The sequence below is a fragment of the Lasioglossum baleicum genome, chromosome 2 (genome assembly GCF_051020765.1).
Source record: "Lasioglossum baleicum chromosome 2, iyLasBale1, whole genome shotgun sequence".
Taxonomy (NCBI): Eukaryota; Metazoa; Arthropoda; class Insecta; order Hymenoptera; family Halictidae; genus Lasioglossum; species Lasioglossum baleicum.
In genome coordinates, this window is record NC_134930.1 from 16,787,037 (window position 1) to 16,804,777 (window position 17,741).

At 42.6% G+C, this 17,741-nt stretch overlaps 1 protein-coding gene across 1 annotated transcript in view; it reads right to left on the reverse strand.

Moving 5' to 3' along the window:
• The window catches only part of LOC143221698 (uncharacterized), a 261,806-nt gene that overhangs the window by 217,146 nt on the left and 26,919 nt on the right, over positions 1 to 17,741 (reverse strand). The window contains exon 3 of the mRNA XM_076447146.1: positions 10,902 to 11,705. Coding sequence (XP_076303261.1) covers positions 10,902 to 11,705 — 804 coding nt within the window. The remainder of the gene's footprint in view (positions 1 to 10,901; positions 11,706 to 17,741) is intronic.

A 17,741-nucleotide genomic window follows, 5' to 3' on the forward strand; every position in this document is an offset into this window, starting at 1 on the left:
GCTGGTACACGACTCTCGTCCGTGAGGATCGGGTTGCTAATGAATTTCCTCATGAATTTTCATCGGCGAGAACCAGGCTATTTTTAACCGAGCCGATCTCAATCAATGTTAAGGTTGCAATGAAAATCTGACAAGCGAGAGTAACATAGTGGCATCCTTGAATTTTTACCGGCGCGGCGTGCACGCGTCCCACGCAAGAAAGCGTGAATCGTTTCAAAAGAATTATACCGTGCGTGTGCGCGTAAACGAAATATCTAGTCGCCGGTTATGCGAACGGGAGGTCTGTTGCGAACACAATGCCATCTTATCTGTGCTCCCCTTGTTATTTATCGGGCCACGAGCTAGAACAATCGCGTACAATGTTTTGACGTACGATTTAATATGGCGTCAAGTTGAACTAAAATTCAGCGAAATATTTAGATTGCATTTGTAAATATAATTTAAATTACATATATTCACTGTACATGTTGATCATAAATTTTAACTCGCCTATTGTTAGTTCATTAAATAGATTACTTTGATTTTATCGAATGTTTGAGCTTACTGGTTGGGCAGTCAAAATGTTAAAAAATTGTTTCAAAAGACTTATACGTGCAACTTCCGTGGCAGTATCTTTTTAAGCAAAAATTTGAGCTTCTAAGATCTGCAAAATTTGTCTTTAAAAAATAAAAAGAATGAGTTTCGTAAAATTTTTTCGTACGACCTGCACGCGTACTGATGTGCCTACGTCACACAATCGGTGTTTCCGAGACTCGTAAACTAAAAAATGAAGAACGACGTTTAAACTGTCGGTGACTCGTCAGCTCCCCGAAAGCTCGAGGCAGGCGTCGAAAATCGCTCGCAGGTGTTCCCATGCAGGCTAACAGCGCCTGTGTCCGAATTTTCACCGAGAGTCGGCCGCGGCAGCAATTTGACAGTGGCAATTTATCAAGGAAACTCTCTCGAAAATGAGCGGACGGGCCCCGGGCATGGAAGGAAGAGGAGAAAGACAAAGAAAAGGAGGCGCAAGAAAGTCGTGCTCTCCGGCCCGGGCCCCGCAACGACGGTCGATTTGTTAGGCGTACACACCTGCCCGGGCGTCGTTCCCGGGACAATAAACTCTATCTCGATCTCCCGAAAGGTCCTTTTACCGTCTTGCCAGCAGCCAGAGACTCACGGGGGCGATATATCGCTCGAAATAATCGTGTATAGCGTTTCACTGCGAACGAACCAACGGCCATTGTCCTTCGACGGCTAAGTAGTCGCCGGCCACACTCGATACACCGAGAGAGAGAGAGCCTAATCGCCGCGGGATCGATTTTAACGTGATCGTTGCACTGTGGACGATGATACCGGAGTCGTATCGTCAATGATTGGTCGTCTTGTGATTTTTGTCGGCCTTGGACAATTTTTTGCGTGTACAAAATTATGTTTCATTGAAAAATCAATATAAACATCTCGTTGTGCATTGTTTATAAAGTGTTCACTGAAAAATTGAGCTCGGTAGCTTATAGTACCTGAACATGGTAGCCATTTTCGTATAATATTGATGGATTGCAAAACATCTACCATATGGTAGATACAACAATTTTTACTACACAGAATTTTTTTATACACAGAATTTTTATTTTTTACATACACTTTTTTTTTACACAGAATTATGATTCTCTGAAAAATCAATATATACATTTTGTTGTGCCATGTTTAAATAGTTATCACTGAAAAATTGAGCTGGGTAGCTTATAGTACCAGAACGTGGTAGTTATTTTTGTATAATATTGTCGTAGACTTGATGGGTTGCAAGATATGGTAGATTCAACAATTTTTCATATACTCTGAATTATGATTCTCTGAAAAATCAATATATACATCTTGTTGTGCCATGTTTAAATAGTGATCACGGAAAAATTGAGCTGGGTAGCTTATAGTACCAGAACGTGGTAGTTATTTTTGTATAATATTGTCGTAGACTTGATGGGTTGCAAGATATGGTAGATTCAACAATTTTTACATGTACAAAATTATGTTTCTCTGAAAAATCAATATATACATCTTGTTGTGCCATGTTTAAATAGTGTTCTCTGAAAAATTGAACTGGGTAGCATCGAGTAGAAGAACGTGGCAGCCATTCTTCCATGATCGATTCCAGCCAATTGCAATTTTTCAAAATTTCTTTCACACGTCACTTGATAAACGAATCCTTCTAAATTCACAAAAAGATTCGAGCTGTTTCGTTGATTTTTAAAAAAGTTATTATATCTTAAAGAGCGTCTGACTACTAATAGGAATCAAGAGTAGTCACAGCATATAAATTCCTGTCTAAATTCACCTTCTAGATTCACAAAAAGATTCGAGCTGTTTCGTTGATTTTTAAAAAAGTTAAAATATTTTAAAGAGCGTCTGACTACTAATGGGAATCAAGAGTAGTCACAGCATATAAATTCCAGTCTAAATTCACCTTCTAAATTCACAAAAAGATTCGAGCTGTTTCGTTGATTTTTAAAAAAGTTAAAATATTTTAAAGAGCGTCTGACAACTAATAGGAATCAGGAGTAGTCACAGAATATAAATCCCAGTCTCGCTTATCGAAGTAAAAATGACATCACACATCACGTGCTTCTGAATCATCGATCAGCCAGAGAGAATCGAGCAGACTTGAAAAATCGGCGATCTTCGCACGAAAGGCGTACCAGCCTCCTCGCGCATAATCTCACGCATCGTTGGATAGTAATTAACGCGGATCAGACCGGCGCAGCCTGTAATTACTAAATTGGCTGCGTACACAACGCTTTGACACTGTAACAGGACTGGTTGCACAATGGTGCTGACGCAAGGCACGCTCGCCGGAACGTTGCGAACGAGGAAAAGTTTCGGTGGACGATTAAGCGATTCGTTTTCCACGAGTTCGCGTGGTACAGCGAGTTGGTCCGAGCTGGTATGTGTAACGAGCTCCGGACAGGTACAGGAAAGCGGGATTCTTCCAGGGTTATAGACCCTCCGAGGATTACACATCGTCCGCAGACTCTCAGGTGTAAGAGCCAGGCGGCGGATTTCTCTCGCGGACCACGTGTGCATGTACAAAGTATGCCCGTTTCAAATTACAATGTCCTCCTGTATTATTTTTCCGTTCGAGCCACGGCCAGCATCGCGAAACGAGTTCGAGATTTACGAGCCTGCTAATCTTCCTGGATTTTCGCTGAAACGGACCAGTTCTGACATGCCGGCACCTGAGAGAAACGCCTAACCGGCCACCACCGTGAAGCGGTATCGGGAACTCAACTGGACGAGTACCGCGAACGATTAATTATAAACGACTGGTTAATAATAAATCGACTGAGGATATTCCTGCGAAAATTGCTTGCTTCGGTTGCGAGACGTAGGAACCAAATGGGAATCCGTTTTTGTTTGCAAGATTTATTAAGATTTGCTCTTAAATTTCATTTCACTTTCGTATTTGAAATGTTGAAACAAAAGTAAATCAGGATATACATCTTATTGTGTAATGTGTAAGTAACATTTCTAAAAAAAATTCAACCAAATAGCTTAAAGTAGAAGGACGTGGCAGCCATTTTCTTATGGTACTGTCGCGGAGTGTATTTTTGGTTACAAAACGAGGTGACTTGAACAATTTTTTCGACATATAAAATTATGTTTCCTCAAAGAATCAAGATATACATCTCAATGTACAATGTTTAAATTTCGAAAAAATTGAACCCAATAAGTATGGTATACTTGTACGCTAAAATGAGGCTTAACCCAGAAGCACTAATTTCATTCGTGGTTAGATGAAACACATATTGTCGCTCCAAGAAAATAGTTCTTTAAAACTGAGCAAAACCGGAACAAACTTCAGCTGTTCCATTCTCTCAGCGGAACATTGTTCAGTGCATCGAACAGTAGACCACACTACTATACGAAACCCCATGTTACGAAAACGCAAGGAGCTCATGGGACTTCCAGGAGAGTACAGTTCGACCGTAGCACAATATCTGACTCTGCGGAGTACAGGTAACACGCTCGGGCGCATAAACAGCGAGACAAGGTGCATTAAACTAGTTCGAGATCGTGGCTGGTTTGGTATGCATTATCCGAAGTGTCTGCGATGATCTGAGAGCGTTATGTTCTCTTGTTAATCATCAACAATTTATTCTCATTTTGCTTTCATGAACTAGCTAGTATGATCGGATAAATTAATTTCTTAGAGGCAATATTGTGTTGACCGAAAAGTATTAGTTCACCTTTCAGAATTAAAAAAAAAATTTCGATTGACCAAGTGAAACTTTATAAAATAAGATCAATGCTTATCTTACGAACTCATAGCAATCCTTATCTCTTGAAACTACTTCTGGAACGTCTAAAAAATTTGCAGGACATTCTTACACCATTTGGTCTATAATAAATCCCTCAATGTTAATACAAGAAACTTATCTATAAAAATTACTAATTGGATTATTTTCTATAATATTTGTATGCACGTAATCACTGCGCTGAAAGGAAAAACGACGAGGCCTCGCCCAGTACCTAATAAATTAGAATGGCTGGAGTTATTAGCCTCGGATAAAGCGTTGTGTCATACTCCATGAAAATCGTGATAGCAAGCGCGTGAAAATTTTCTGCGGAACGACACGACCCACGTAAAGATACAGAACGGAGATTGTCGGTGACTGCTTTGTATGGTAAACACCCTTCACCGGGCGACGACGTTCAGCATAATCAGAGACCACGAGAATTATTGCTCCTGTTTGCGCGGTTTCTTTTTTTTTCCAAGTTCGATAACCTTTCAGTTGAAAGGCTGAAAGGATGAGAAAGTAGCGACTTTAATCGTCTATCATTTCCTTTCCACGGACTGGTGGGTTCCGAGCGCGAATCGGCAACAGGTTTTCCTGGAGACACCGTTCCCTTAACGCGACGACGACCGGTTGACCTTCTTGCATTTTCCCATGACGAGCTCCGACTATGCTATTTTCCCATGCGCAGGCCGATCATCGCCGGATAACGATCCTAAATCCCCTTCGGCACGGTTTGTTTTGCTGCTGGTCGTGTCGGCACTGTGACAAGGTCGTCCGAGTGTTTGGACTCTTGCGTCTTCCACGCGCAGTGTAGCAGACGATCAAAATATTGCGAATTAACGCTGGACTCAACTTGTACAAAAAGTAACTGGCGTGTGTGACTCATATAAATGTAGAAGTTGAATTTATTTAGACTCTGCACGGGGTTGTTATGGTAACACGTGTTTCAATGATGACATTTATTCGCTCGTTTTAACAATTGTAAGATTCAGAACCAGTAGAAAATACAAGGTCGTCCAACTGTTTGTAAATAATCGAAACAGGTGATCATCCAGTGAACGTTTAATGATGCTGAACCGCTGATTCCTGATTCGCGAGGACCGATCCTTCGTCCTTCGATCGGGCTTGCATTGGTAACGGTCGACCGTTAGCGGACCTTGAGCGGGCCGGGTCGGGCCTCGCATGAGCACACTCGCGCAATTTACTATGGCGATCGCCGGAGGCGGCGGTGGCGGCGTCGTTCTCGTTAGTTCGGTCGATCGGGGAATTAAGAGGAGAGAAAGGAGGAGAGAAAGAGAACGTGAAAGTAAGAGGATCATCTCGGCTACCGGCTCGGCCAAAGGATCGACCGAAAGACCGCGAGGATCGAGGAGAGACAAGGAAGGGACGGCGAAGAGGATCGATCGATGAATCACGATCGAGGTCGCGGATAAGCCGGAGGAACGCGTCCGCGTCAGTTTGCATACAGCAAAGTTAGCGGCGGGATGCGTTGTCGCTTTCCGATGCCCTTGACAACGTCTCCATAGTCGTTTATGCTAATCGGCTGGGTCCTTCGACGTCCCTCGAAGCCCTCTGGCCCTTCGGACCCCGATAAAACCCGGCGGATCGTCGCTCATTTTCGTCTCCGGGAAACGTCCGGGAGATTGCTAATCGGCCAATGGAGAGATAGCAGCTGTCTTCTCTCTTTTCTATCTCCCCTCTCTTTCGCTGATATTCGCATATCGGCTTCTTCAGGGGCTGTTGAACGCGCCACAGGACCAACCACCAGCCTCGTTAATTTCGCAGTCTAATATGAACGATTATCGACGGCATCGGCGGCCAAGTATTCGACGGAATTCGCTCGTTGTTTTCTTCTTCTTCGCTATATAGAGGTTTCGTGGCGGGCGGTTCTTATGCCTCGATGCCGATAAGGAAATACCTGAAGACTTCCTACACGCGAGATAGTGTTGGAAGTTTTTTGATGCGGCGGAGAATGGAATCTTTGATAGCGTCGGGTTCGTTGGTTTTGGTTGGCTGATGTTGGCTGAGGCGGGGGTCAGTGGTCGGTGAGGTTTTTTTTTGTATTGCTCGGAGTGGATTAGGATAATATTTACAAAATCAACACTTTATTGAAAATTTAAAAAATATGTTTCGTAGATCTGTGTCAATTATACCGGGGAAGGTCACCTTCATATCTCTAAAATAATTACATTAAAACAAAATTTTTTTTGCATCGTATGAGCCCTATTTTACCATTCAACTTTGTCCTTTAGACATTTGATGCATCTTTAAAAACAACAAAGACATTAGAGGTGACAACGTTAGGTGACTCATCCTGTATTATTCTGAAAATTTCATATTAAAATAAAAAGTACGGAGAAGACGGATTGGTGCAAATTAAAAAATGAAAATGGCTCTGGAGACATAGGAGATGCATGACGTGGCCCTGGGAGCACCAGAAATCCTTTCGCTCTCCTACGATCATTTCCATCGAAGGTGATTCCGATTTCAGGAGACGTCCCAAAGAGGAGCTAGTCTCGATCGTCGCGTTATCTGCTCCCGCGAATCTCGGAATCAAAGCGTGTAACCGAGGGACAAGTCGAAGAGAAAAAGAGTGGTACCGAGAAGAAGCGAGAGAGACGGATATAGAGGCTGTCAAGCAAACGGGTAACACAACTCGACGGTAGCGAGCTTTAATTGGTGGTTCGGCAGCTTCGCGCAATGTGGTATGGCGAAAAGAAACGCGGAACGTGCGCGGAGTGAAGATGCCACTTCGTTTTCTGCCGATTCGGTCCCGATCGGACGCCCCGTTACCTTTGTCACCGTTTCTCTCTCTCTCTTTTTCTCTCTGGTTACCGTCTATCCGGCTGCTCCGCTTTTAATGTCCGCCACAGTGTCACCTGAGACTCTGCTAATTGGACGGTATAAATTCAGCGGCGCGCACGGAAAGTTGAAACGACGGGAACGTGACGAGCAACGGGAACGTTAGTGACACTCCGCGGGGCTGCGATCGTTATCGAACGGATTGACGAATGGTCGCTTTCCAGAGGCGTGTCAATGGAAAGACAAAAATGGTAGACGGCTAAACACGGCCACTGCGAGTCAACGAGACGTCCCAGACTAAATTGTTCACAATAATTTCCACATTTAATTGTACGCCGAATTTTCGAAAATTACTGCAAATGAAGTTCGCGCGACATCCAACGCGTTAAAGTACAATAAAACACAAACAAAAAATGGCAGATCAATTTTTGAGAGCTTATCATAAAGATGAGGCCGTTCTCTACAACCTCACATCGCAACAAATCCGCAATAAAATTGTTCAGACCCCACAGAGACGTTTGAACTGATAGAATACCAAAAATTCTAAAACCTGAGAATGTCTCACTTGGTGTTATGGACAGATTAAACATGATCTTCGTGGGTAAACAAAAGGTTCGAGGTAAAATTGCGAATCATTTCGAGATTCGATCCCGATTTCGAGGAAGCCCGCGGAAGAAATCGATGCTTGTTCGAAAAGCCTCGGATATCGGCCGATCGAGATAGCGCAGCGACGAGCCGTCCACGTGGACGTCCGAGTCAATGGTCGTTAAATTTAATGGGCCCGCTCGTTAATTCCGTACACCGACGGTTTCACGTACGCAATAACAAATTACGCAAACGACTCGGCTTGGCCCGGCTCGGACTGACGCGCTCTCGCCGAACTGCGCGCGTATTTTCATAATATTCTCTCCGGGAACGTCGTCAATTAATGCGCCTGCGAGTTCACCCTCACCGGCTCGCCGTGCCCGCTCGTGCTGGCGAGCTGAAACTCGAAGCGGATAGCAGAATTTCGGAACGGCCAGGATTAATTTCGACGTTGGAACGCTGGTCACGATAATGCTCGTCATCGAATTATGACCGTCATCCCATAAAGATGCATCGCTCTCGATGTTTTTTATTCCTGGCAAGGACCCGAGGTGATAATGTAAATAAGAAAACAACGTCCCCTTCGATCTCAAAATTTGCCTGGCACGCGCATAATTTAATTGTTGCATTATGCGAGACGGTCAGAGGTCCTTTACGACTCTTTTGCTTGTGCGATCTTTGGATCGTGATATTTTTCTGTCGTGTAAGCAGAATGGACAGAAAATACTATTACTGATCTGCGAGATAAATGTCTTTCTCCAATGCTTTATTTTCCAATTAGACTCGCACATTGGAACAAATCAATTAAATCGTATAAGAAAAATGGTAAAAAAGGGACATTTTGATCTACGAGACAAATATTTTCTTCTGACGCATTATGTTCATAATTATATTCGCACATTAGAACAAATTAAATGGTAAAAAGGACCACTTTGATCTATGGGATAAATGTGAGAGAAATGACGTCGGAATGACAACGGGATTCGTTCGCCGATTTTCTTTTTGGCACGGGGTCGTTCGTTATCGTTTTGCTCTCGTTAAGCCGGCCCCGATGCGATCTACGAACACGCGAGCCTCGTACAGACGCAGACAGTTATTTTTTTTAGATTGTTCCGCGTTAAACCACGCGGAAACGTGTAATTAAGTCGAATGTATCGCGTACGTGGCGAGGCATTAACTGTGTTGCCCCTTTAATTATTGTGCGTTCGGGGCCGCGGCTGTTTCACGGAAACCGACAGGATGCGGTGATACCTTCTTCTTTTATGTATGGAGCATAATTTCGGGGTGAAACGCGTGTACGCGGACTCGAAAGTGAAAGGTGTTGAACGGCTGTTCCGCGAAAAAGTTTGATCGAAAAGATTTGTCGGAAATCAACGTGATCTAACGAAACAAAATTTTCATCTCGTTTCCTAAAATGCGTAAATACCTCCATGAATAATCTCCAAACATAACCGATTATAGAAAGTGTCGTTTTTCTCTAACAATTTTAATAAAATTCATAAATACGTCAAATACAAAATTCAAAATTTAAGTTTATTATAAAAATTTTGTTACGTCGCGTTTAAAGAGAGCTCTAGAATGCCATCGACTACTGTTTATTTCAGCATCGATTCGAACATAAAGGGCGATTTCAGTAGGAAAGCCGAGGGACAGGTGAGGGTTAACAGGTGAAAATTCCGCGTAACCCATTTCCGGTTGGAACGGCGAGCAACTGGAAACCGGCGGAACAGCATCATCCCCGAAAACATGGGGGATGAGGATGGTCGGATTCTCTCGTTTTCGATGCGCGCGCGAGAACGAGCTCTCTTTTCCCATCGGTTGCTCGATCGGGCAATCCTCGTTACGGCCAGCCGTAATCAATTTCACGCATTGATTAATACGAAGTAAATGAATACCAGGGAATCGTTCTCGATAGCCAGAGAGAGAGAGAGAGAGCAAGAGAGATCGCGATAGAGAGAGAGAGAGAGAGAGAGAGAGAGAGAGAAGGATAGATAGAGAGGCCAGGCCACAGCGAGAGCGAGAGATGATTTATCCGGCGTGGGTCGAGGGCTGGCTGCCACGCGTAATTATCATACGACAGCCGATTAAAATTGCGGCGGTGCTCGCGTTCAACATCAATTTCAGCTAATTACATGCATTTTCATGTCTATGGCGCGGGACCCGGCTACGGAAAAATCGGCCGATACGTGCTGCTAGATCGCTGCTAGACCGGATTAGATCGCGCCAGCCGGTGCATTATGGGAGCGATCAGTGTCTCCCAACCTTGTCCAGACCGAGATCGATTTCGAACGAGCTGAGGCCGTATAACGCACCCTTGCTAATTGAACAGGTGGTTGCTCCTCATTTTCTCACAATTTTAGCATTCGCGGTAGACAGAGCTCTACGTGAAATATTATTAATAGTATTTTAAATTATTATTATTACTTACTATAAACGGACCGAAGCTCTCTTACACATAAATGTTTACAATAGAAAATAATAAAAGACTCTACTCGTATGATAACATAGAAGAGACATGCACAAAAATTAATGGTATAAACTATATGGTATTATCCTATAATCCTGCCTAATTGTTTTTTAAACATGTGCAAAGACTCAATGAAAAAATCAATACGATTATAGAGAGTGCTAGAGTCTGCAATAATGCGATTTATTGGATTAATTAATCGATAGGTAGATCTGGCTTTAAGGGTTTGAAATCTTGCTGTAGTTCTCAATACACGTTCAGGTACATAGAAATTGATTGAAGTAAAGATTGAAGTAAATCAATATGATTATTAATTAAATTAAAAATAAAGCTCTGGTCAGATACTCTTCCTCGAGCAGACAATGTTTCTAGGTTCATTGTGGTTAATATTGCGGAGTAATTATGATCAAATAGGAAACAATCCTATTTATTTTAAAGTATGCACACAACTTTGAAAATAAAATATTTTATTTGATGCAGTAATTTTTGAAAATAGAATCGGATTCAATACGTTTAGGAGTATATTCCTAACGATAAGATGCACTCTATGTTTATGCGGTTTCTCAGAGTACTATAACAACGCAAGAAGTAAAAATTTTATTTTGTGGTTGAGATTGTTAAAATATTTGGTGGTAGACTCGTGTAACCTAGTGGAAACTCTGTTCCTTAAAATTGATGTTGTCCATGCTAATCGCTCTCACAAAAAATCATCAATCGCTCGGCTAATCGATAAACCATCCTCTAAATCAGAAAATGAATCATCAATAAATTGCACTCACCGGACCGGAGCAAACGTCGACAATTCCCCAACACGTCTTCCAGATCTCAGCTCGAATCCCCTAAGTTTCCTCCTGAAGCTGCGTTTCGCTCTAATTCTCGGCACACTCGAGCTGGCCCGGGGAATCCTGAATCCTCGTTGATCCCGATTTAAAACAGATCCACCGATCCTGCTCTCATCAAGATCTCTCTCAGACACTGCCTTCTCCAATTTGATCGCTTCCTTCATGTTAAAATCACCTTCTCCCGAAGCCATCTTCTTCTCAGTATCCGTTCTCTCATCGTCTCTGATCGTCTTCAGGATTGTTTCAGACTTTGCGTTTCCCACAGAAGCCTTATTAGACTTTTTAGCAACCTGGGGATCGTTCTGATCGCCGTTGATGAGACGATTGAAGTACTTCTTTCTTTCAAGGACGAGATCCACAGCTGGGGTAGTGAAGATGTCATCAGAGTTCGTCGCCGAGGATTTTGACAGGCTCAACTGTGGCACCGAGAGATCTTGATCCGACGAAGTGTCGCGAACTTCTTCCGTCTTTCTGTCCCTGGTAGAGACACTGAGATTGCTGGTTGCGTCGTCTTCGGTTTTCAGCGAGCTTTGGCTATGGGTGAGCTGGCTATGGTTTGAACTATCGTCTTTGCTGCGATCCAGGATCGATAGGCGCGACGAGGCCTGGAGGTTGATCTCGATGGATGCTGTAGCGTCTTCTAGTTCAGCTACGCGTTTTTCTAAGAAGGCGATGCGACGGTCGCGGGTTTTCAAGAGGAACAGAGCCTTCTGGGCACGCTCCTCCTCGTCCATGGCGTTCCTGAAACGATATTTCAGTTGTTAGATCCCCAGCAAAGGACTCTTGTATGTGTTTAGTTAGAAGAAACTTGATCTTTAGCCTTCTGGGTTGATCAGAGTATAGGAGACATTGGGGTCGTTTAATGCTAAACCTACCGAGCTCTAAAAGCGATTAAAATGTTTTGGTTTATAAAAAGGGTAACTTTACTTTAGCGGACTCAAAATTAGTACATTTCTCCTACGAACTATGATGTATTTGATGTATTTCGGATCGAAATTTCGGTCCTGTAGGATCAATGGTTCAGGAGTTATGCTTGCTTAAAGTTGTGCATTTTTCAGTGTTTTTGACAGGTAAGGGCGCAACTATATTGGTTTGTAGTGTCGCTTACCGAGCAGGGCCGCTAGGTGGTAGTTAGTTAGCGATTAGGTCAGGGGGGCGGCAAGGTAAGCGGCTCACAGTTGTCACTACAAACGAATATGGCGGCGCTCTTATCTGTCAAAAACATTGCAGATTGCTCAACTTTAATCAAGCATAACTCCTGAACTATTGATCCTAGAGGTTCGAAACTGCGATCTGCATCCGCGCCGGGTACAAATCTACTGGATTACATACCAAATACATCATAATTCATAGGAGAAAGGCACAAATTTTGAGTCCGTTAAAGTAAAGAGCAGCCTACAAAAATGATACGTGCAATTTTTATTACAATATGTGCTTGAATGAAAAAATGTATGCAATCAATTTTCATGTACGCAACTTCACAATTTCAATAATTATAAAACGGAGAATATAAAACCGATCATTTGAGCGACAGTGGTAGGTTTAGTGGTAAGTTCCGTAGACTGCGGATTTTAATGCTAAATGAAAATTGTCTGGCTGAATTGTGAGAAACCAAATTGTCATTCATTCGATGACCACGGAATACGTCCATGGTCAAGATAAAACCATGGCAGGAGCGCTTTTCGCAGGACCCCGTCGTCAATTAATATCCCGCGAAGCCATTATTAACGTCCGTGGAAAGCGCCGGCGAGTTCCCGACGACTTAAAGCGCTTAAGGAAACCGAAATAAATTACGCCGCGGAGAGAGGTGCATATTTAATTCGAGCAATTAATGCCGTCTTGTAAAACACGCCGCTGGGGTGGCTGTTGCTGTAGTCCTCCCTCTTTCCTGGCAGTAATGAGCCCGATAAATCAACCGGCTCTGCACTCGAAACTTCGCGGATAACTTCGGGCTCCTGCAGTTTCTTCTCCCGGCTACCAAACGGCTCCAGAGAACGGCACATCGTTCCTTCTTGTCGGGCCGAACGATTGATAAATAACCGGGGAAAGTGTCCCGACCTTACTGCCAACCCCTCTTGTCCCCATTCTCCCTTGGTGATACCCCTCTTCATATATTTTGGAATTTTTTAGATTAATCAATTTTCTAATTTCATTGAAATTCTAAGTGATTAAAATTGGTCGCAGTTCTTGGTTCACTGAAATTAACCCTTAGCAGTCGAGGGGTGACTCAGAGTCGCCATTACAAATTGCTGTATTTACCAATATTCACAATCTCGTTTATATTATTAATAGCCTGCGGATTTTATGCATTTATGACCAAAATTGATGCATACAATTTAAAGCAGTACACATATTTTGAAAATTTAAGAACATCAACGTATTAATTCCAGTTTAATAAAATAATTAAAAGAAGAAAGAAATTTTTATTTAGCTTCTGTGTCTTGGAATCGATGCAGACATTTTTTATTTTGCATAAACATCCGCAGTCTAATTATTAAATATGTTGGTATCTAATCAATTACTACACATTTAAGTAATGTATGAGGTATTAAAATGTACAATGGAATTATTCTAAGTCGGAAGAAATGTTTAATTTTCAAGTCAAAATATTTTTAACTGAACTAATATTTTAAAATGGACTTTTTATGGACTAAGATAAGCTAATCGGCGAACTGACAATAAAATAGCGTCGACATTTCCGAGCCGCTTTGTCACAGCGCGAGTCAATACGCCAGCACGCAGCGTAATTAATAGCGAGAGGAGATTGATCGCGGGCGTTTCTGTAAAACCTAATTAAGAGGGGTATAATTTCCTAATCGCGGGCACAAATCACCGCATCGCCCCAGCTGAAAGAAGGTATCGCGCGCGAATTTCGCCGTAATCCTCGTTCCCCGCCCTCGGATATACCCGGCGATTAATTAAGCATAAAAATCTGGTCGTTTGCGAGGAACGGAAGAAAGAGAAAGAAAGATTAAAAAAAAAACAAAGAAAAGAGAAATGCCGCAGATTGCCCCACTTAATCCCCCGGGCGACCGCCTTCTGCGCTGGGGATGACGCCTCCTGACGTCCCGTTGGAAATTCATTAAAGCGATATCCCATTTATTCCGAACGACCCCTGCGTCTTCGCCAAATGAAAGAACAAACGCGTAATCTGCTACACTAATACGCGAAAGACCCTCGCGAAACGTTTCATTTTCCGTGCAAATTAGTAGTAGCGCAAATTACTAGTAGACTCGCATAAGTTATATACATATTCCGCAAAGAATATGATCAAAATATGCACACGAAGTTTCGCCGTTTAATACCAATTTCTTAGTTCAAGGTCAACTCAAGGTCGTAGTATAGTTGGTCATTAAATTTGTCTTGAAATTGAACAGAATTATACAGTTACTATTTTACACTACTTTATATAAATAACAAGAATGTGGCTGTCCAAATTTTTGGCAATTTTATTTACAATATGTTTACAATCTCGATAATTGTAAATTAAAAATGTTGGAACCTACTGTTAAAGAAGCCAAGATGACCTTGACTTTTCATCTAAATATTTTTCAATTCCCAGTGGTGCGATTTGTAGACCATTGAAAGCTGATTAACTCCTGATCGAAACATTTATGCGAAGTGCACACCGAATGAATGAATTAAAATTTCGAGATTCGCGATAGAGCCCGTGGGTTAAGCAGTCGGAAGCTTCTGACGCAAAGGGTTATGGTCGAGAATCGTTCGGAAGACATCGGGGACGGTGTTTAGCAGAAGGGGAGGCCGTTTCCGTAGACAGGGGCTCGTAATATGGCTTATTAAAATTACAGGGATGGAGGGTTTGCGAGTGTCGACCGCATCCCGGCTAGGGACAGACCGCGACAGAGCCAAGACAGCTCGTGACCAGAGCCAGGGGAGAGTCCTAGCTTTTCGCATAAGTCCATTCCACCGGTCTGATGCTTTATACAACCATAGTCCAGGAGAGCTCGACCGCCAGGGATTGCTCTCCGTGGACCACACCAGCAAGCCTTCCTGGATGAATGTTATAGTCTTCGGCCGGCCTTCGACCACGAGGAACACCGGACAACTGCTCGTCAGTTTCCCGGTGACCTCAAACTGCGTCGCCTGGGTATGATTTAATCGGCTGATTCTGATAACCCGGCGAAATTGCCGCTCGAGCTACCCTCCTAACTGTCTGGACGGCCCAAGCATAGCATTCGTCTTACCAGCTAGACCCTACTGGCGCTAAATCATTCTCCACATACTGCTTCTCACATTTTAATTCGGAACAACTACACCTTTACGAGATCTTTACGCAGAAAAATTTTTTTTCGTTCACATTATGTAGGGTGCAAGGGCCAAATATACAAGGTTGAAAGTAATATATCGAAATTGTCCATTTTCATACCATTTTTGTGCCACCCTGTAGGGATACGGAATAAAATAGTTTACTTTAAAATCGTTTTTCACGAGAACGGTTGATTTGATTCTTGATCGTTGATTGATTTTGATCCTTCGAAAAAGGCGTGATAGATGAAAATATGATCTCTCATACTAACCCCTTGTCGTACTTTGACGAGCCAGACTCGTGATGAAGGTTTTTCACGAAGTCTAACAAATATGAATGTTACGCGTTTCATTTCAGTTGGAATGAAATTCGATTCGTTTGTAATCAATATGTAAGCATTAAAATAAATGTAGCCATACAAAAAATGTACATTTTCTTTTCTCTTCTACGACATTTTTGTGCATAAAGACGTTCTAATCACTGTAACCGTAAAAGGAAAGGTGCGGTGAGGGGTTAATTAAGAAGAAGCAAACCATGAAACATTTACATACGCTGTTCCTAACTTATTGTTAGATTTTATATGGTATCAACTTCTTTCCATTTGTATTTGCCCATTTACAACAACTTTTGCCAACTACCAACTAACGTATGGTCAATTAGTAGTTTTCTCGTTTTCAAGGATGATCAACATCCGACACAATTATTGAATTTTCGAGAATGTCTATAAAATTGGAACAGTACAATTATTTTAAAAATGTTAGCTCTGTCACACAATGTAAGAAGTTTAAACAGCATTTTCGCTATTTAATAAAGAATAAAAGTCATTTACTAGTATTCGCGCAGAGAATTTTTTTTAACTGGCCGACTGTTGGTGCTTTTACCTTGCATCGTTCCATCGAAACGAGCCGGAATAAAACAAAACTACGAGTCACAGATCGTCTACGTGACCCGAAGGGAGACATCCCACGGAACCACGTCGTCGAAGGCGCATCCTCGAAGGAAACGAAAAGGGTCCAGAGAGAGGAGAGGGCACAGGGTCGGGCCATTAACACCTCCCGGACAAATCACTCGATTTTCTCGGACGATTTTCCCGCAGCACGTCCGGCAAATAAGAAAACACGATGTATCACCCGTGGGACGTGGACAAGGAGTTCCTCTCGGACATCGGGTGGAAAGTGGGATGGGTGGTTTACTGGCCGTTGGTAATGACGAAACAGATGGCCCTTCTTCAGGAACGCGAGTAGCACGCGTGTCCCGCAGGAAGAAGAGGGGACCTTCGCTCGGAGAAACCTTGATGAAGTGCCGCCATTATCGGTACAGGACAAAACCCACTTCTGCCTTGGACGTCCGGCGACTTTATTACCCGCGAACACACGCATCCACCACGGGTCCCACACCGGGACCAGCCTGTCATTCTCGTAGAGGAGTGCTGGAACGGGGAGCTTAACGAGCTTACCGTTCTCTATCGGACCTTCTTCTCCTCCTCGCGCTCTTCGGTTAGTATAGCGACCGTACACAGTATACTTTGCCACCGGTCGAATCTCTCTTGCTCGTGAACGACCGTGCGCCATATTCCAGGCGGTCTTCAGGAATCCTCGGACAACGCTCGTTTGGGAAAATGGATGGGAAACGCTGATGGATCTGCGAAGCTTACCTCCCAGCTCCGCGAAAACAAAGCAAAGATTCGAACAATCTAATTTCTTCCGCGGTCTGATGCCCACGGAATTTCTCAACGTGGACAGTTCCGATTTGATCAACTCCTCTTCAAGTGTTTCACATTCACATGCAGTGATTCCCACTAATATTCGGACACTCTTAAAAAGACCGTAACCTTTTTAATATTCGAATATACGATTTGAAATTTTTGGAGAAGTTAGAACAATTGGTTTGATACACAACGTGACAAACATTGTTGAAAAATACTGCAAGTTCTCGGAATTGCAGAGGAACTACTGGAAGTTGTATTTTCTAACTTTTTATGTGGGCTTATATAGAAAATTTAGAAAACACATTTCTATAATATATTCTGTAAATTTCATTGAAATCGGTCGACGTTGTAATGAACTACAAACGTTCAAAGATGGTAAAAATTGCAGTTTTTCACAATTTTCGGCCTCCAACTGCAGTAATTCCAAGGATTCTTACATTTTTCAATGCCTGTCGTTTTTTCCGCTTCAACCGATTTCTATGAAACTTTCACAGTGCATATAATTGACACAGACCTACAAAACGTATTTTTTAAAATTTCGATATAGGCCCGCATATAAAAGTTGTAAAATGCAACTTTTAATATTTTCTTTACAAGTCCGACCAAATGCAATTTTTGATAAAATTTCTCTTCACATCCAATTGCTCTAGCTTCCCAAAAAAAGTTAAAATCGCATAGTCCAATATTAACAAAGTTATCGTTTTTTTGAGAGCGTCCGAATATTAATGGGAGTCACTGTATAAGCTGAACATTCATCTCGTAGAGTTCATGCTGATGCAATATTTCATTCGTTTAATTCAAT